Source organism: Grus americana, chromosome 12, assembly GCF_028858705.1.
Source record: "Grus americana isolate bGruAme1 chromosome 12, bGruAme1.mat, whole genome shotgun sequence".
NCBI classification, from domain to species: domain Eukaryota; kingdom Metazoa; phylum Chordata; class Aves; order Gruiformes; family Gruidae; genus Grus; species Grus americana.
Genome location: NC_072863.1, coordinates 22,817,376 through 22,837,768, shown reverse-complemented (window position 1 = coordinate 22,837,768; position 20,393 = coordinate 22,817,376). Strand labels below are relative to the sequence as shown.

The following is a 20,393-nucleotide window of genomic DNA, read 5'->3' as shown; positions in this document are numbered from 1 at the left end:
GGCGGGGCGTTGGGCTGCGGGGACTTGGGGAGCGGGTTGTTGGGGGGCCGGGGGGAGCCGCTGTGCTGCCGTTAACCCCGGAGCGCCGTGCTGCTGGCATAGCTTGGGGCGAAGGCTTGCTGGGATTTTTGAGACGGGATTGTGATAAATAATTACAGTTATGCTTGTGAGGGGGCTCTGGGGGTGCTGCGAGTAAGAATGTTTTAGGGTGTAAGTGTTACCCCTCTAGAGAACTGCGTGTTCAATAGCTGTGACATTCTGTCTCTTTGCTGCTCTCTAAAAGGTTACCCTGCCTTCCAGGAAAGGTGATGGACCTGGAAGAGAAACTGGATTAATCTTGTGATTTGTTTCCATAATGGTGGAGTGGAGGTACCTGAAGTAGGCTGTGCAGGCAGAGAGGTAGCTAAACATCTGTTAAGTCAGTGCCTGAACGTCACGCATCTCAGGCTTAAAATGAACAAATAAACTTACAGGGCTTAAGGTTGGAATATCCTTTAAAGAGATAATAACTGGCAGATGCTGAGGAAGGGTTAAAGGGAAGTCTAGGGTACTTTCTGCTGAAGTCACCATAGTTAAACGATCTTCTTATTGCAGTCAGGCAGTTTGCAACTTGCAGGGTTGCAACACCTACACTTGTTTAAAGCCGGTTGTAATGTGATGCTCCATGCTTTCTGTAAAGAGGATTTCTGGAGATATAAGCAGGAACCTCCTCTGTCACTTGTTGGCACTGAGGCTGTGGATCTTCTGGTGAAGAAGGGCTGGTGAGGGCAGTGCTGCTGATAGAGGATGGGGACAGTTTTCTGGATTCACTTCTTGCTCTGGCTGTCATAACTGCCATCCCATAGTTTATTCTAGAGCTTCAGTGAAGTCAGAGCAAAAATCCAAGTTGTTCTGTGTCTCACTTGAAAATAATAAATCATCCTTACTGAAGTTTTAAACATCACAGCGAAGATGGAACCTGTGTTTCTGATATTCTTTAAGATGCTGCAGGTTTTTCTGTGCCCTTCTGTCAAATACCATGAGAGATCTTGTAGGCAGCAGCACGCTGCACCTTGCAGTGTGAATATAGTTATTGTGGTACAAATGCAGTACTTGACTTGCCTTTGTGCTTCATCTCTGTTAGCTGCTGGATGCTTCTGGCACTGCTTAAGGAGCTCTGGAGCTGAGATGGTTTCTGGGTGGCTGATTTGGAGACTTTCTGTGCCAGGCCTAACTGATACATCAAAGTGAGTTTTTCCCTTAAGAAGGTTTGGTCTTGGCTGTTTCCAAGATGATAAACACTTGTGATCCCTAGGTTAGATGAAGGGACAAAGGGGTTGATTTTAACAGATTTAATTCCTGACTCTCTTGTAACTTCTGAGGGGAGATGTCCTCTAGCAGTTTAATAGATTTGTATTACTAACAGAAGTAGTACATGAGGTTTTTTACAGGGCTGGAAGAGGCGCTGCTTAGGGAGAGAAATATGCTCTGTGTTAATTGATTTTTACTTCATTTAATCCATTCTGCTCAAAGCTGGGGAACAGGGGTCATTGCACAGCACATGGCTGTTGTTGCCTAAGTAGGGCTGAGGACTGAATTCAGTGAGTGGATTGTTGCAGGACTGTGGCAGTTCTGCAAATATCCAATATTAAAAGAACAGAGACTTTTAGAAGTTGCCTAAACCACCATCCTCAGTTTGAACCTAGAGTTGTTCCCCTCTGGGAATTAAGGTGTCTCTTTGCTTGCGTGAGCTTTGCAGTTCTGAGGTTAGTCTCTTGCTGCAGCGCCTGTGGCAGGGGGAGGGTTTGTGGGTGGTTTTTCTCTTACAACTGCTCCTTTGTATTGGTCCTGGTCGTTGAGTGACTGCAATGTGAGGAGATTGGTTTCTTGATACTTGGCAATCACCTGATTCCTCCAGAAGCTTAGTCGTGTTTGTTTGTTCCTGGCTGTGAGCTGGTGTTGTACCACACAGTTGCAGTGACACAGTTCTGGTTCGGTTGCCAACACGTTGCAGATGACTGTACCTCGGTGGATCTGGAGGGACATGGTTGTATAATAAATTCCTCTTGGTTTAGTTAGTGTTGTTGCAGATCAGTGTGCTGTTGTAACTGTTCACAAATTCTTTGACTTGTGCTGCTTGGCAGTTCCTCCTTGGGGAAAACCATGGTTGGTGGAACCTGAAGAGATCAGGTGTTGAGGGAGTGGAAAACAGAACTAAGTGCAGTTTGTGTAGTTGGCATCTTCTGGCTAAATTAGTCAAAGCTAAGGTGTAGGATGAGTCTTAAGTCTCTAGAGAATCACTTCTGAAGGACTGGACAGTTGGATTATCTTTCAGATTTTTTTGTTGGCCACAGTTATTTTTTGCTGGGAAAATGTTTGTGCTCTGTGGCCTTGTCAGATGGGGGCGAGCTGCTGTGCCTTTAATCAGGAGGAACTGGGAACAGTTGTGTGGCAGTTAATGGGTTTTTACAAGATCAGAATCAGCTGTGTGGCTGCCCTTGTCTCTGGTGTGATAAGCATTTAACTTGAGTTAAACTTTTAATCCAAGGTTTAGTTTTGTTTCATCTTTATAAACTTGTTGGGTGTGGCTTTTTTGACTTAGCTTCTTCAGGTGGAGGTAGTGGGTCCTGCAGGAAGGTTCCAGGGAGTTGCTTATTCCTTTGTTTTAGCCCTGAATAATCCCCACTTTGGCTCAATGCTGGATCCAAATGCTCCTATCTTAAACAAACAATGCTGTGAGCATCAAACTAAAGCTTTTGGTCTCCTCAGGTCTGTGGAGAGGGGACTTGTGATTAGAAACTCGTGTTTAACTAGAGGTAGGTGAGCCTTGACTTAGGGTCACAAAGCAAGACTCTAGTGCTCTCAGACTTCCATGTCTGCAGCACTGTGCTTTGAAGAGCCTGAGAGCAGCTTTTTAAGGTCAGAGGTAGCAAAATATCACTGGAATCTGTGACTAATTTTTCTGCTCTAATGCAATCAGCATGTCGTTGATGCAGCAATTTAAAACTGGCTTAAAAAAAAACCCCAAAAAACCTAGGCTAGGTTGGCCACTTAGGCCTTTTGTGGCAGGATGTCAGAGAGCTCAGTGCTGCTCAGTGTTTTGTGTGTCTACAGGTTGATCGGTCTGTGAGCTCCAGTCCAGTTTTCTGTAAGGAAGTTTGACTTTTTGGTAGTGGGGCAGCTCCAACGCTTGGTGAGGTGTGATCTGGCAGGCTGGTTCAGTGATGCTGGAAGGAAAAGGTTGTGGTTGGGCTTCTAAGAGGCTTTGCAAATGACTTAGCTCTCTGTTTGTCATATGATGTTCTTGGTAGTTCAGGTGTTGCAAGAGATGATAGAATGCCTTGGAAGTGTGTTTTTTAGATTCCTTTAAGGCTTTTGCTCTGAACTGGGAGTGCTAGGACTTTGCAGGCCTTTGTATTACTATTAATTGTTCCTGTATGAGTAGAGCAGTGTGGTGAGCAAGAGCAGCCCTAAACTTCAACTACTGAGAGAATCATAACCTCGACTGGGGCTGGACCATAGGTCTGACTTGGCAGGTCATCTGCTTTGCTGCTTGAAGATGTTACTTGCTCTTCATTGTAGTTCTCCCTGGAAAAAAAAAAATCCTAAACTTCTGTGGAGTGATTCTCAGTGTTACGAGTGGCTGCACTGAGTCAGACCAAAGGTGGGTCTGGCCCTGCGGTGGCTGGTGGGATGCCTAGGCAAGGGTGGAAGAATAGAAGAAGCTCATGATAAACTCTTAGGCTCTTGGGTGGTATTTGTTCAGTGGTGATTCTCTTCCTCCATAAACTTGTCAATTATTTTCTGAACCCATGTAAACTCTTTTCCTGCACAATGACATGTGGGAATGAGCCTCACAGGATGTGTTGTGTGAAGAACTACTTCCTGCTGCTGGAACCTGTTCTTGAACTTTTCATTTGTGTCTTACAGATAGTGAGTAATTGTGACTTTCTTCTCTGCTTTATATTCTTTCTCCTTGGGTATCTTTGTGCTGAGGAGTTTCCTTAGAAAGTGTGTAAGGGGAAAAAACTGTTACCCTTGCTCTCCCATGTTCTGTAACTCCTGTAATCTTCAAGTGGATGTAGACACTACTTAATTGAGCATAATAAGCACCATCTGTCCTGATGTTTAAAGATCATTTCCTCTTAGATGTAAAACAACTTGTGGGGTTTTCTCTGCAATGCTGACAGACTTGATGTCAGAGGGCAGTTGTGAGCCTGCAAGTCAGCATACCTGTGACTGTGGGTGGAAACAAAACAAAACCTAGCTGTTTGTCACCTCTCTGTACTGACACTTTTAAAAAAGTGGGAGCTGCTTGCTTCAGTCTGGAAGGGATGGGGACAAGGCAGGGAAACAGCTGTTTGCAGCCCCTGTTCCCTCACCAGCAGCAGAAGGGGATCTGTTGGTGTGGGCACTCCTCACCTCCCGTCTTCCCAACAGGCTTTGTGCGAGCGTGTCAGCTGGAGATAAATCCTGTTTAAACACCTGAGCCATGTCCACATGAGGTTGGCACCTAGGTGGGGGCAGCGGACAGGAAACAAGTGGTGCGTGGACACAGTGGGTGAGGACAAGGGAAGCTTTCATATCAAAAAGAGCAGCAGGTAAAAGCAATAAGCTGCCTTTGTTCTGAAATGCTGTCTCTTGCTGTGAGATAGGGTAACGAGAAGCGAGCCATGCAAAGCAGCACAAGGGGCTTCCCTCCTGCCCTTGGTAGAAGTGAAGGGGCACATCTATGGGTCAGAGGAGTGCCAGCTTTCGCCAGGAGGAAGTGAAAGCAGCAAAGTTGGCTGGGGGAGCTGCTGCAGAGTGCTCTGTGCTTCTTCCCCCTTTCAGTTATTGATGCCCTTCTGTTGTATTACTGGTCAGGAAGAGCAAACAACAACAGCTTATCTGGGAACTTGTCTGCATGGTGTGAGGCTTTGTCTGGTGTGTTCTCCCTTCCCCTTTGCTGGTACTATGAACCCTTTTAGGTTTTCTAGAGTGCGCTTGCTGAAGCGATGTCCTTTGAGACCTTTTGCTGTTCCGCTTCCTGCTCTGCTTGCTGCAGCCCCTTGTCAAACTCATCTTTTGCTTTGTTACCTTCGGTGGTGCTGGGTCTGAATACCTCAGTGTTCCCAGGTGGTGGTGGCTTAGCCATGGAGTGTATTTGCTGAATAAATCCATGAGGTTTATTTTTTTTCTCTCCGATGTTGAGCTCTTAAACCTGTGGAGGGTCTGGGAGATTACCTGACTGATGCAGGCCAAGCCAGAATCTGTTAAGCTCAGGCTGACAAAGTGAGTCCTGATGATTGTATCCCAACTTCATGGCCTTGTTAACAGCTCTGCATTCCCCTGCCACCTCTTCCACTGTTGCCATGATCATTTGTGCATCAGTTCACATGAAAGGGTAAGCTCTTTGGGGCAGCTCTGTCTGCGCAGCGCTCAGCAGGATGAGCCCCAATACAGAAGAGATCAATAGGTCACTTCAGCCAGTGCCAGAGGGGAGGAAAGTCTGGCTGGGCATAGCCTAAGTTTGGTCTTTAGGCCTGTGGCCTTTGGATCCTGAAGCTGAACCACTGCTGCTGTCCCTATTTCTAGAGAGGTCTCCAAGCTGCCTGGTTGCATTGAAATAGGTGTGTGGTCTTTCTAGACACAAAACAAGGCAGGCAATGTGAGGGCAGTCAAGTGGAAAGTGAAAAATAAGATTTTTGCATTTTGCAGGGTCAAAAGTCTTCCTAAGTCTTTCCTAAGCAGAAAAGAGGCTTATGGATATACTGGCTCAGCTGAGCAGATGTCACAGCTGTAGTCTGACATGTGGTTTCACATGTTAAATCTTGGCTCTGTCAGTAGATTAACGTGATGATACTTGAGATGATTAAATGTGTCTCTTTATATGACAGCAGGAATGTCTTTCCAACTCTGGGGACCTCACAGAAGTCCAGCCCTCAAACACTTGCATGCCATAACCTGTCCAGTTTGATATGTGTGCAAGAATGGTGCCTTGTCGCTGAGGTTAATCGGTTTGCAAAAGTGCTGTCTTGCTTTGAGAAGTGCAGGTCACGTGTTTTTACAGAAGTCTTGGGACAGCATGCATGTAGTGAGTGTGTCTCGACCATTAGAAGGGGATGTGTGTGGTGTGACTCTAAGCAAGCGGCAGGTTTTTCTACTTTAGTTTGATGGCAATCAGAGCCAAGGCCTCGCCCCTGAACAGTCGTGTTAGGGATGGTGGGCTTGGTCTGTATAATGAGCTGCTGTTAATAGCTGTGAGATGGTTACTTCCTTTCTGAACCTGAGCTTGCTGGCTGTGGGCATTTTTCAATTACAAGCAAGAAAAGACTTAAGGGTCAGTTGAAGAGCAAAAAAAGAAAGTACAACTAGAAATCTAGGTGGAAGGCAAATGTCATGATGGGATTGCTGATGACTGTAGGACACCATGCAGTTGCAATAAGAAAAACCACCTTCTAGAGTTTCTTGAAGTCTTGGTGTCATTCTGAACAGAACCTAAAAGGGGAAGCGAGAGAAGCTTTCTGATACTGGTATGCTGTTGAAGTATTGAACGAGCTCATGCTTCCCTCCCATTACGTCAAAGGCTGAGAGAATGCTGTTAAGATGATGATGCTTTCTCTGCCAAAGAACGTGAGTCTAATTCTTGCCGTGTTTTTATTTCCAGGTAGCGTGAAGTCATGGCTATCCTGTTCGCTGTTGTGGCAAGGGGCACAACCATCCTTGCCAAACATGCCTGGTGTGGAGGAAACTTCCTGGAGGTGACAGAGCAGATCCTGGCGAAAATACCATCCGAAAACAACAAACTGACCTATTCACATGGGAAGTGAGTAATGCTTCTCTTCTGGGTATGGAAGGAGAGACTAGTGAACATGCACGAGGACAGGAATAAATGGAGTGTGGCCAAAGTCATATTAGGATGCGTTCGTATGCTGATTGAATGTGCGGTCAGCTCAATAGCTACTTTTTTCCGCAAGAACTTTGCAGCATAACCAGGATTTGAATTTAGCTTAAGCAATAAGTACTAAGGGAGTTGATAAAAAAATCAAGTTTTCTATTTTTGTACAACTCCAAAGTGAGTTGGAGGGTGCTCAGCTGTGGATGCCAAACTGTTGGGGTCTTTGGTATTTGGCTTGTGGAGTCTTTTTTGCTGGCTTTTCTGAGGCTTGAACATGGCTTTAGGTAAAAATGTCGCCCTTCTCCAAGCACTAGTGAATCCCAGTTGCTTTAAGTCGTGCTGGCAGATGTAGAGCCATCCTGAGCTGCCACAAGTGTGATCTGTGGGACAGAAGGATTTTTTTTTTTTCCCCAGCCCTTGGTCGTTGTTGATAGAATGGAGGGATTAGATGTTATGTCACCTGAGTCTATGCTGCCTTATTGCACATGTAAAGTAAGTCAGTCAGCGTGCTGGTCTGCAAACTAAAGAACGAACTGTGGAGAAAGCAAATTTAGAAGCATTGGGCCCCACTTCAGCTCTTTTTTGGAATTGGCAGTGTGGCTGGATTCTCAGTGTTGCCCAAGCTGTTGTGTTAAAGCATTTTTGGCTGCCTGAGGACTTAGGAGATGAGGACTGGGGTAGGCTTCCTGCATCCCTCCCTGGCTTGGAGCACTACAAGTCCCTGGGGCGGAGCTTTCAGAGGAGGCTGCCTGCCCTGTGGTCTAAAGTGCTTTGGATGCTGAATCTTTTTTTTTCTACTGTAATTTTAAGGGTACAGTCATTTTCTTTTGTTTTAACTTTGTCTTGAATGCTGTTCAGCCAACTACAAAGTTGAGTTTTAGGAGTGCCTTAGTGCATTTTTATAGATGAAAACTTGAATTGTGGTAGAGATTGATTTGCTCTTTGGGGAGCACTGAGGTAGTTAACTAATGCATCTGTGCTAGCAAAGCATGCTGTGAGGTGTGCAGTCTTTTGCACATTACTGACTGTTTCCTTAATGAGGATTTAACAAATGTGGCAGGTCACTGCAGTTTGTGGTTCGGCTTTGCATTGTGCTACTAAAACATACAGGTGTCATTCTGCAACTCTGGGCACTGAGCTTAGCATCAGAGCATTTCCTCTGCTAAAGTCAGTCTCTTCTGACAAGTCTTATATTGGGCTTTTTCTATGATTTGGGCAACCACCTCTTTGGTCGGAATCTGCCAACCCTGCTTTCCCTCTAGGAGACGGGAAGGAAGAGTTCCTAGCCATCTGTTTGGGGGGGATTGAATACTTTAACACACACATGCTTGGAGCTAGCGACTCTTTCCTGCTGTCAAAAAGGGAGGTTTTTGGTTTGTAGGGATAGAGAATAGCCTCTTTTTTTTTTTTTTTCTCTTGACCATGATAACTGGGCAAAATGTGAAAGCTGTGAAGCTGAGTGAGCACAAGGAGTTGTTGTTCTTGTTTGTAGGGTTTCAGGGATCCTCCTGCCTTGCCAGGGTCCCAGCCTGTAGGCTAGAAAATTGCTGTGTTATCTGTTTGTCTAAGATGGTTTCTCCTCTTCTGAAACAGGAAAAAACTTGAGTTTCTTTTAACTTTGTTTGAACTCCTTAAACTCATTTAATGAGTTCTTTTTGTTTTAAGAACTGTGTCTTTAATCTCCAAGGAAAACCAGCCCTCTAGCATCAGGAGTTCTTGGAATTATTCTGTCTCTGCTGTTAGGATTCTTCTAGAAGTCACTGGGGAGCCTACACGGTAATACTGGACAAACTTTAGCTCTCCTTCTAGGAAGGAGGAGCAATAGTTGCAGATATGCAGGGATTTTTTTTTCTTTATGAGAACAGACCTTCAGGGCAGTAAACTATACTTCTAGCTCACCCCTAAAGCTTATTTCAGTGTTGTCTTATTTGTACAATACAAAATCTGATTTTTGAAAGCTACTGAGCTGTGCCCTTAGAGCTGTACAAAGCAACTGGTGTGCAGCATGTGCATTGACTTGCTGTTATTCCGGAGTTTGTAAGAGGGTCCATGTGCTTTCCAGGGAAACTCTTGGGAATCCCCAAATGTCAGAGTAAAAGGATACAGAGAGGTTTTAATTGGGGTGGGGGGGAAGTATTTGTGTGGCCTTTTTGCAACTCTATTCCTATTTTGTTCTGCTGTACTTGTCAGAAGAATCCATCACCTGCTGGAGCATGTAATAAAGTCACAGCTAAAGCCAGTGAGTTGAGCTAGAACGCTCTGGTTGGTCCTGGCTTGGGTTTAGTTGTGTGCGAACTAAGGGTTTGGGTTTTTTTTCTGGTGGGCCTAAAATTACAGCTTGGTTTAATTTTGATAGGCAAATATTGCTTTGACTGTTTTGCACCATTTCTCAGGATAGAGGGTTGCATTTAACTACATCTGTGTTCACTCAGCACCACCAAAGGCATCTTTACATGAATAGTTAACCTAGCCACATGATTCAAGCCTGTTGAGCCTGTTTATTGTTCTATCCAATTCATTTTCTGCTGTGGTTGCTTTTATCTATTAGCCATTGCGATGAAAACCAAAGGCAGCACAACCCGGTGGTCGTACAAATAAGGCTAAAGAAGCTGGTTGCTGTACCAGCAAGGTTCACCAAAGCATTATCTTTCTGGTCACTCCAATTAACTGCAGCTCCTGTCATGTGTAAACTAGCTCATGGATGCTTGTGTGCACATCTGTGAGGATTAGACAAATCTTACCCCTGACTACCCTGTCAAGGTTTTGTTTTTATGAGTAAGTAGCTGGAAGAACGTGGAACTGAAGTTATTTGGCAACCAGATGTCCCCCAAAGTTATTGCTAAGCACAGAGTGCTGTGAAGCATGGGAGGCCAGTGATAACACTTAAGTGGTTTCTAATTCAGTGTAGGTTACAGGAATGGAGATGCTTACCTCAACAAAGGTGGCTGCAATCTGCTGGCATTGCTGTGATTTCCTGTAGAGTAACTGGAATTTGCTCTTCTACTTCTTTAGCCCTTGAAAGGCCCTGCGGGCAGTAGTGTTTTCTAGAAGCTTCTGTGGTAGCTCCAGATGACCTTTTTTCTTTTCTTCTCTGCAGTTACCTGTTTCATTACATCTGCCAAGACAGGATTATATACCTCTGCATCACAGATGACGTAAGTATTTTGGTTACAGCTATTGCTCTTTGCAGGTTTTGGCTTTTTTATATCTGTAGGTCAAAGAAAGTCAATAGTGGGTGCCAATCTGAGGTGTGGGGTGGTTTTTTTCCTGTTGGAGCTACTGCTTGTGTTCTCATTCACATCAGTTACAGCTTTGAAGTCTAAGCCTGGAACTCAAATGCATGTGAAGAGTTAGTTTTGAGGTGAAGTTCTTAGTTTTGCCTAGTTTCTCTCTTAGCAGCCCCAGTGCAGTAGAATGTACATGTAGAGATGAGCCTTTAATAGTCAGTGAAATGTGTAATACTCCTCAATTCTGGAAGTGTTGAAGCAAAATCTTCTCCCTCACTGGAAAAAGGTATCAGGTACAGAATCAGAACTAGGGGATACCCCAGTAAAGTCCACTGCTGACCACTGTCCAGGAAGCTGAGACTGAAATCTGGCTGCTACCCAAGCCGCAGGATAACCAGTGAAATCCCATAGCATTGTGTGCAGCACGCCTGTTAAGAACTGATAACTTCTGTACAACTGGCTATGTGCCCTGTAGGCTTCATTATTCCTGACTTGACGCAGCTCTGGACGTGGTCTGCTCTCTTCCTTCCAGGACTTTGAACGATCCAGAGCCTTCAACTTCCTGAATGAAATCAAGAAGAGGTTTCAGACCACATATGGCTCAAGAGCACAGACAGCCCTTCCCTATGCAATGAACAGCGAGTTCTCAAGTGTCTTAGCTGCACAGCTGGTGAGCTCTGGTGCTAAATGGGCTTTTCCTAACAAACCAAACTTCTCCCCAGAAAGTCTCCCTGTATTTTCTCACTCAGAACTGAAGCACCATGCTGAGTCTGGGTATGAAGCCAGGGGAGTTGGCTGTTCTCCCCATGCTTACCCTGCAGCTGGGTCGCTTCACTACTTGGTGGTAAAAGTGGGGTTAATAGTGATGCATTGTTTGTACCAGGTAGCTGGGCTGGAGATTAGATCATAATGGTAACACTTGAAATGTCCAACCTAGTTCCAGTTGACCCTCCAGTGCAAGCTAATGTTGCTGTCACTAAGAGCAGGACAAACACATGTTGCTCCATTTCTATTAAACTAAACTTTAGAACTTGATTATCTAGTAATCCCTAACTGCCTCTTGCTTCTCTCCTCCTTACTTCCTGGTAACTTCAGTGGCACACCACTGGAGCGTGACAGGGTATTTGCTTGTGGTACTGCGTCCTTTTCAGGAGGAAGGAAAACTGGGCTTGGATTACACTCGAGTGCTGTACCCAGAGCCACTGGAGACTCTCCAGCTAGCTTGCACGGAGGCTCCAAGGATTTCCATTCCCAAGATGGGTAGGAGGGTAAAGAGCAGGATAAATGACTTGTGGAAGGTCCCACATCCTCTGAGCTGAGATTTGCCTTGGACCCTTCCAACCCCAGAATCACAGGTGTGAGAATATTACAGAGGTGAGGGCAGTATCTGTGTCACCCTCAACTTGTACTTCTTGGCTGAGGCTGCAGTGGCGATCAGGACGCTGCTGGGTTCTGCAGGCACTGTAGTCTTTGCCAGATGAGTTGCTCCACCAGTATGATCCCAGTCTGGGAGATGAAGCCCATGTCAGTGGGGTCTGTGTGGTGCTGAACAACGGCTGCCTGTGGTGTAAGGTACCTTCTGCCTGCTGCTCCAGGCAGTACTGGATAGTGTCACAGGTTGGTGTCCTGCTGGGATTGTAGTGGCACCCTCTCCTGCGGTGGGACGGGCATGGTCAGTCCTAGCTTTCCTGCTGGAACTGCACGACACCGCTGTCCTGATGTGTTCCAGCTTGCACTGTCTGATTTTGTTGGCCCTGTGGGCAGCTTGACTGAAGCTGAGTTCTGAACGCAGTCGCTAGGGCACATACGGAACACAGTCAATCTCCTTTATAAGAAGTTCCCAGGCTTCAGAAGACTCTCTTCTTGGACTCCTGCAGGGAAAGGTTGGGCTGGAATCTGCTTCCCTCTTGAGGTGCAGAGGAGTTATGTGCCTATTTTGCTCACTGAGGAATCTGATCCAGCCTTGCTGCTGCCATCCCACTTTCACAGAAGTGCTTTGCTTGCTGTGTGTTGCATTTGAGGTGTGGCAAAGCCCATGGCTGCCAGACAGGAGAGATTGGAAATAGTTGAATTGCTTTGTGTATTTTATTTGTAGTGGTATACGGCTGTAGCTTCTGAAGTATTTAAGTGCGCAGCGTAGTGTTTGTTTGCATTTCTGTTCAGCCCACTATAGAATGAGATGTATTTGGCAGAGCGCTTTTTCTTAATGCAGTGTTGACTTGATGTGTAACGTGGGTCTGCAAACACCACCCTGACCTGCTTCAGTGGGGTTTTTGTGGGGGAGAGGAGGAGAAAAGGCAGAGAGCAGTTGCTCTAGGTGTGGGATTGGGCTGCTCTTAAAACAGGAGCTGTTAATGTAGTGGGGATGTTGCAGTTCACACTTGCCCTGTTTTGGTCTGCAATGGGATACTTCAGCACCTGCAGAGAAAACAGGCCTGTTGCTAGATGTAATCTCAAATTAAATGAATGAAGTCAGATGGAAAATATAGAAGGAATAAATAACTGCCCTGTGACTCATATGATCAATAGCCTTATTAGTGCACAAAACCTCAGGCTATATGGTCTACAAGGAAAGTGTTCTGAATCCTCTGTTAAAGACTTGAGTCCTTAATTGACTACAAACAAGGTCATAAACTGAGCAATGTTGGTTTGGGTTTGGTGGTGTTTTGGGGTTTTTTTGAGACCTCCCTTGAATTAAAGATAAGATGTCCTTGGAATATTGGCTTTCAGAGCTTGTGTGCAGTCTGTATCTGGGGCAGCTACAACTGGTACAGTACACGTGGTGTAGGAGGCTCTCGATGTGCCCTGCTGTGGCTGGTGAGCGTGTTAGTGCTGCTGCTGTTCTCCATGAAGGGCTTGGCTCTTTTCCTGCTGATCTCTTGAAAGTGCCAGGTTTGGTGATGCTACAGGTGTAGGAGGAAAGGTCCTTTTGTCACCCATGAGCAAGGCTCTTCTCTGTGATAAACTGGGCAAGCTGTAGGATGCTCTCCAGCAGTAACAGTTGAGGTGCAGGGTGACACCAGGACTCAGGTGGGTGAAGGTAACGTGAGGATTTGTGCTTGGACTGTTGCTGCCTGAAGCTTGTGTTGGAGTTTGAAAGGAGCCGTTTGTCGGCGCCCTTGGTGATGAGCAGAGGTGCTTTGGAGCATGCAGAGTTGCACACAGTTTGTTGCAGAAACTGTTCTTTGGCTTACGCAGCAGATAAAAAGCAATGAATAATAATGGCAGTGTGGCTCCAGAAGGGCCTGATGCATTGTGCGTAATAAATTAATTTCCTATGTGTGATAGGACTGAGTTTTTCCTCTCCACCAGGCTTTGATATGTTGAGCCTGAAACTATATGAAGTGATGACTCATCAAACTGTAAGCTGTTCGTGGCTGGAATAAGCTTAATGAATTGCTTTATCGGAAGGGCCAGGCAGTCTTCGGAGCCTGTACAAATCCCAACCTTTCTATGGCTCTAAAGCACAAGAGGAGCTGCCTACCCTAGATTTTGCATATGGATAGAAATCCAGGCATCAACTAACGGAAGTTAAGCAATGACAGAAAGCTTTTCCCTCAAATGGCTCTAAAACCTGCCAAGACGACAGCCCTACTGTCAAACACTACACGCAGCAGTCCCGCTCTTGCGCTGTCTGGGGGGTTCCTGTAACTTCAGGAGTTTAACTAGTGTGAGGCTGAGGGTGGAGGAATAGGTCATATGGCAGTTCAGGGATCACGCCACAACTCATGTAGTGCACAGATAATGCCAAAAAGGGAGGCTACTCTTCCAGTAAAATCAGTGACCAGCTTTGGTAGCATGCCGGTTCTGCACCTTCTCCTAAAAACCTAACCTTTGAGGAGAAGGTCCAAAGGAGCTGTTGCTGTAATCATTAATTATGACCCGAGTGTGTGGATGCTGTTAGTGTTAGATACTCTTGTGATTTGATCAGTTACTCAGAGGAAAATTGGGGTTTAAGAGGCCACATGAGCGGTCATGAAATAGTGATGGGGATCTAGTCCTGGCCTCTGTCAGCCTCCTCAGAGTGTCTCTTAGTAAAGTGGAGATGCTTCGTGAAGCTCTTCAGATGAGAGTGCAATGGCTGCAAGTTTAGAGGAAAACAACGGTTTATCTGAGTTTTGCTGTGGAGACCTGTGTCCCTGGAGGAGGGTGATGTAAAGGGAGTGGGGTCATAGGAGCTGTGGCTAGCAGTGCTTGACTGCAGAGGACTTGTGATAAGAGCAGTGACCTAAAATCTCACAGATTCTTGTCCAGACTTTCCCTCCTTGCTGCCGATTTGCTTAGACTTTCAAAAGGGGGCTGTTATTTCTGGGTGCTCTGGCAGTTGCAGCTGCCTGGCTGCCTTGCAGCTCGTGCAGTGCAGGAGCAGATGGGCATGTATGATCTGTAAGTGGCTGAAAAAGCCAGATTTTGGTCCACTACCCACTTAGCAATGTCTTGGGTAATTTGAAAACTCACATTTACGTCTGCGCTGTTCTGTAGTGACCAGGAGTTTCCTCTTTTTGTCTTAAGGAACTGAAGTGCAATGTTGAGGGTCCCTGCTCTCACTGACTCTTCATTTGTTACAGAAATACCACTCGGAGAGCAAGGGCACCGACCAGGTGGCAGAGACGCAAGCTCAAATTGATGAACTTAAAGGAATCATGGTTCGAAACATAGGTATCTGGCTTCCCTTGGTGCCACGCGTGCAGTGTTTTTCTGGGCCGGGCTGGCAGTCCTGCCAGGAGCGTTATCACAAGAGAAGCCGATGATGGGGTGGCCTCTCGTGACAGAAGGAACTGAGGAGGAAAGGGCCGGCGAGCTCTGAGTCTGCAAGCTGTTACTGCATTGAACTTGGTTGAGGGTGGCATGTGGGCATGAGGAGAGCTGTTGGAGATGAACTTGCACTGCTTGTGATGGGGTGAAGCATGTTCTGCATCTGGTCTGTTTGGCTTTCCTGCAGCTGCCATGAGGAAAATGCTCCTCAATAGCACTTTTTTTTGTGTGTCAGACTCTGGTTTGGGTTTTGACAAGTCTGACCATGTAAAATAGAGGGCTAGATCTGGAATTGACCAAAATTGAGTCAGGTCAGCCCCAAAACGTAGCCTGTGTGATGTGAGACTTCCTTAAGTGCTGTGCCTAGCAAGCTCTGGAAGGCTGAGAGCTACTTGATGTCTAACAGGCCACTGCCAAGAGCTCCTGGCTCGCAGCTGGGCTTGGGTATTGGAAGCAGCTCTTTGCACTGGGATTCTACCTGCATCTGGATTTTCGTTTCTTTCTTCAGACCTTGTGGCACAAAGAGGAGAGAAGCTGGAGTTGCTGATCGATAAAACAGAGAATCTTGTGGATTCGGTAAGTCTGGGGAAGAACGTAGAAATGGGGAAACAGGGTTACTGCATCAGTTGTGCTCATTGGGGAGCAGTGAAGGTGAAAAGCAGCATCTAGAGCCCCTTTAAACAGACACTGAAGCATCTAGATCTACAGATAATCTTTCCCTCGGCCAGACATGAGTCCTGTCTCGTTCCACCCCTCCTTAGAGCTGTTTCACAAGCCATGTCCCAGCCTTGCACCTCCTTTAGGAGAGTGAAGGTATCCCGTGCATCTCTGTCCTGCCAGCACCGCTGGGATTTGTGGGTGACTGCAAAATACTAGGCTGCACTGCTGGCCAGGTGCTCTGCTCCACGGACCAGCTGCCCCATCCTGTTGAAGAACCATCTTCTCCTTGGTCCTGTTTGCTACAACCGATGCACAGGATAATGGGCAATGGGGTTTCTTGTCTCTGGTGCCCAAGGTGGGGAAACCCCACTCTTTATCTGGAGCGATAGGAAAGCTAAAGATCGTAATTAAAACTTCTCTTGCAGCCTGGTTTGAAGTCAGCTTGATGCAGATAAACTGGAAAAGTGGTAATCTGTAGAGTTGTTCCAGTATACAAAAAAAAGCTGAGCTGTTCAATCTAAATAGTCTGTAAAAGACTTGAGAGCTTTATGGAGTGTTTCAAAGTGAGAAAAACTGGGGGGAAAAAAAAAACCCTAATGTAATTCTAAAGCATGATGTTATCTAGTGAAGTGTCATACACTCCGTGAGCTTTTTTCTTTCCTCTGGGAATCCCTAGTCCTGGCTTGGTGCACGGTCCTGTTGGCACCTGACCCTTGAGACAATCCTCCACCCAGTAGACTGCTGGTGTCCCCTGTATGGGGCTTGTGGAGACCCAAACATCTCAAAGCTGGCAAGAAGTGTTCCTGCTTTAGTGAGGGAGTAGAGATGCCAGGAGCTTACACATGGGGAATGCTGTCCTCTAGCTATTGGGGTGTTAAACCTCACCGCTTCCTCAGGTGGTAGCAGGAAGTAGCCTAACCTCAGGTAACTCTTTAGAGAAATGGACTGGAATTCCTTCAGCAATTAGACGGAATTCATGTACGAGGTTTCCCAGGGAGTGTTGGTTTTGGAAACATTGCAGAAAATGAAGGAATGGGATATGCCTTTAGTGTGAATGTCCTGGGAGATCCAGGGCTGAAGTTCTCAAATGTCAGGGTAATGGACTGTGTTTTATCATTGCTGTATGAGCCTGGACCACCAGAACATTGTACGTAAACCCGCTGGTGGTCGGAGTTGCCCTGTCTGCTGGGGAACCAGTCCAGGCTGAGGTGAGGAGTGTTGGTATCCAGCAGTCTGCTTCCACAGGCAGGAACTGCACAGCCACGCAAGAGAAGAGCCCGAAGTTCAGAGCATGGCCGAGCCTGGGAATCCGCTTCAAGTCAAAACTACAGCTCAGGGGATGCAGTTCTGCCTGATGTTGCCTTTCTGAAAAAGTTGTGGGGTGGGTTGTGGGGTGGGTTGTGGGGAAAACCCGAGAATCACCAGCAGAGCGTGCTGCTGAGTTGGCTGTGGTGGGTGCCGCAGCAGGGCTCTGGGCCCAGGGCAGTGGGTGACAACAGTTGCACTGCTGTGGCGTGGTGGGTGTGTGAGGTCCCTTGGTGACCAAAACCTGTTTTGGAACGGATGGAGTTGCAGAACACAGAGGAGACTGGGAACAGGGCAAACATCCTATAAAGCGCAGTAAGCCTGAATGCTGGAGGAAAGTTCTCGCATTAAAGGACTTGTCCAGCCCCGAGGAGCGGTTGTCGGGGTACCAATACAGGTCATCTTGTTTTGGTGTATTTACACTAATCAAGGTGCATATAATCTGTTGATGATTAGATCAATAGTTCCGTAAATATTTTGGAGCACTTTGGTTCCCAAAAGGTTGGAGGTCAAATGAGAACCCAACCAGAAGTACTTGAAGGGAACTAATCCTTGTGGGCAGCCTACAGACCTGCTGGTGTTCTGCATTTAACTCCCCCAGGCTGAGCAGGGGAAGGCACAACCCCAAGCTGGTTCTGGACTTTCACTTTTACTTTATCTCACCCCTGGAGCAGAGTTTTCTCTTGATGCCTGTTCAGTTTTGTATTAGTAACTGAGGAGTTAAACAGCTCTGGAGGAGATAACTGCAGTGGTTTGGGTTATTAGGGAGGTAGTAGCTGGGAAAAGCATGTGCCCCTGCGTCTTGCTGCTTGGGATGCAGATTCCTTTGCAGCAGGTTCAGGAATTAAGTTGTTTTACTTTCTTTTGTAGTCAGTCACTTTCAAAACGACCAGCAGGAGCCTCGCTAGAGCCATGTGTATGAAGAACCTCAAGCTTACCATTGTCATCGTCATTGTATCAATTGTAAGTATGGAGCACAATAACCTTTAGCTCTTAAGCCAGGCTTAAATACTGGGAAATAGTGTATTACTGTCTTCAGACTTGCATGTACTCAGCCCTGTGCCTGGAAGGGTCTTAGCTGTAAAACAAGTGTTTTGATGGTCTTGTGTGAGAGGAGAGGAGCATCAGGCCAGGCAGCTTTTCTGGCCAAGGCAATAGGAAAAGCTTTCCAGACAATTCTGTCAAGCCTCTAAGGGGCTGTCATAGCCAGCTGCTTTGCTAGCTCCATTAGAAGCTAAGTAAGGGTTTGAGTTTGTGGCTGCTCTATCTGTCATGGCTTTTCAGGCCTTAGTCCTGTTGGTATTTTGTCACTTATCTTTGAAGTAGCTTTTTTGATGTGAGGGCATACCTCCAGCCTGTAATAGAGAGTGCTAAAGTGAGGATGCTGAAGTACTTTGTCACTGCTGAACCCTTGGTCATGTTTTGCTGGAGGATAGTTTTCCCTGTGTCGCTGCAAAGATGTGGAGGAAGAAGCCCTGGCACGCCATCCTTGGGGCATTTGACAATTCTTTTGGGTTTTGATAACTGGGGGTTCTGAGGTTGTGTTTTGATTGCCAGGCCAAGTCGGGGGCTGACTAGTGGGAAGTTCAGGTCTCTACTGAGTGACCGTTTTCTTTCTCCAGGTTATCCTCTATATCATCCTGTCGGTTGCCTGCAGTGGGCTTACATGGCCAAGCTGTGTGCAGAAGTAACTGGAGGCAGCTGGTGCTGGTCACTTGGAGATGAGAATCACAGGAGTGTGAAGAAGCAACCTACAGAATAACTCTTAATCTCTCACTACTGACACCTTCTCATTCTTCCATCCCTCCAGGACTTCAGACTCTGCCTTATTACCCCAAACAGGCCCAGCTGGTCACTGCTCCTGTGCAGCTGTAACCTTGAGAATGGGCTGTTTTAAATTACTTGAAGGGATTTTTTTCTTTTTTTTTCTGTCCCAATGACAACCTTCTCAGCTGGGTGGGTGGTATGTCCAGCTCCAGAGGGGTATGTGCATGCTCGCCTGTGTGTCCATGTAGCTTTGCACTTCCATGTGAGCGTGTGAGTGGAGAGCAGTGCTGCTAGCAGCTGTCCTCCCCAGGAGGAGGGTGCTGGGGGCACCGAGACAACTGATGGCAGGGGGTGAATTTCCACTTTCTGCAAATACTGGAGATCTGGGTGCCTCACCTCATGGGGCTCTAGTGTTCTGACACAGAGAGGTCGCAGGTGTAATATTGGTAGAACCAAACAAATGGCTTTTGGGCCAGGGCTTTGCGCTGTAAGATGTAGGTGCTGCTGCTGTACAGAATCTCCCTTTCCCTGGAGGTCTTTTTGCAGGTGGTAGAAGAGGGTGTGGGGTCACCTCAATGTTTTGACATGGCTGCCTCTTCATCCTCACTTCTTCCTCATCTTCCCCCCCTTAATTTGTGGCTAAATCAATACAGTAAAGGAGATGGTTGCATATAGTTAAGGTTGCAGTAATGTATCTGCTTTCTCACGTTATTTCTCCTGCTCTTCTTCTGAGGGTGGACTAAATGAATACTAATGTTATCACTTGCTAAGGTGAAACTGGGGGCCAATCTGTGGATCTGGCTGGATAAGGTGTCAGGTATCTGCTGCTTGTGCTTCTACTCTGAAGGCATGTGCTGGGAACTGAGGAGAGAAGGGACAGAAGGTTGGAGCTGATGGATGGCCGCTTTCTCCATGGTCTGAGGAAGAAAGGCTTCTTCAGAGGATGCAGTAATGTGTACTCCTCTGGAAAGAGAAAACAAACCAAACCCAAGGCTAATAACCAAATGTAGGATCGTGTATGCTGCTGCTGTGCTGCTCAGGATGGGGTCTGCTCTCCTGCTGTCAGAAGCTGTGCACGCTGCATCACGGGGAATCATCAGGCTAGTCCTGGGCTGAGGGGGGTAGGGACTTCTGGTATCTTACTGGCTCACTTCCAAGAGAAGAAACAGAAACAAATGAAATCTCACAAAAGCATCACATGCTTACAGTGGAAGCTGTGTCTCCTTGGACCAGGGAAGTGGCTTTGAATGGCAGGTGGAAGCTGTGGAGGTGTGGGGAGGGGAGGCTTCAGCTGGTGACTACGGTGGAGCACTTGGGTGCTGTGGGTCCCCTGCAAAACAGGCTTGGCACAGGCAGGGTGAGGAGGTGGAGCTGCTGTTCCTTCACCTGCTTTTTGTCATGTTACACTGACCTTGGAGCTTTCCAGCAGGTGCCAGATAAAGAGTTGTCCTCTAACTTGTGTACTTACTTGGATTTGTCTTCTGCTAGGCTGAAATTTAACTAAGGGGAATTGGATCTTGATGCCCAGAAAGCGTCAGTGGTTCTGATCAGCACTGTGGTCACTGGCATGGTGTTGAGTTAATGTAAAGCTTAGAAAAAGATTTCCTTCCTCTTGCCTCCTACTCTTACAGCCACCCACAGTTCAGTGTACAATTGTGCATGTTTTAGGGATCATTGATGTTACTGTGTTCATTTCTATGATTTGTTGTCTTATGTACAAATACTTTTTAAAGACAATAGTTCCTTTCCTTTTAAAGAATGCACTGAGGCATTAGTGTAAAAACAGTTAAATTGATTTAAATAAAATTACTGTACAGAAA

The 20,393-nt window shown here is 46.5% G+C and overlaps 1 protein-coding gene across 5 annotated transcripts in view; it reads left to right on the top strand.

Moving 5' to 3' along the window:
- The window catches only part of VAMP7 (vesicle associated membrane protein 7), a 20,852-nt gene extending 459 nt beyond the window's left edge, over nt 1–20,393 (top strand). For 2 of the 5 annotated variants that reach the window (XM_054839948.1, XM_054839952.1), the window contains exons 2-8: nt 6,629–6,787; nt 9,957–10,014; nt 10,619–10,756; nt 14,655–14,745; nt 15,350–15,417; nt 17,677–17,769; nt 18,429–20,393. In XM_054839948.1, coding sequence (XP_054695923.1) covers nt 6,642–6,787; nt 9,957–10,014; nt 10,619–10,756; nt 14,655–14,745; nt 15,350–15,417; nt 17,677–17,769; nt 18,429–18,497 — 663 coding nt within the window. In that variant the 5' untranslated portion in view covers nt 6,629–6,641 and the 3' untranslated portion in view covers nt 18,498–20,393. Of the gene's footprint in view, nt 1–87; nt 3,913–3,934; nt 6,495–6,628; nt 6,788–9,956; nt 10,015–10,618; nt 10,757–14,654; nt 14,746–15,349; nt 15,418–17,676; nt 17,770–18,428 lie in introns of those variants that run through there. The other 3 variants (XM_054839950.1, XM_054839949.1, XM_054839951.1) reach the window with 3 other exon arrangements.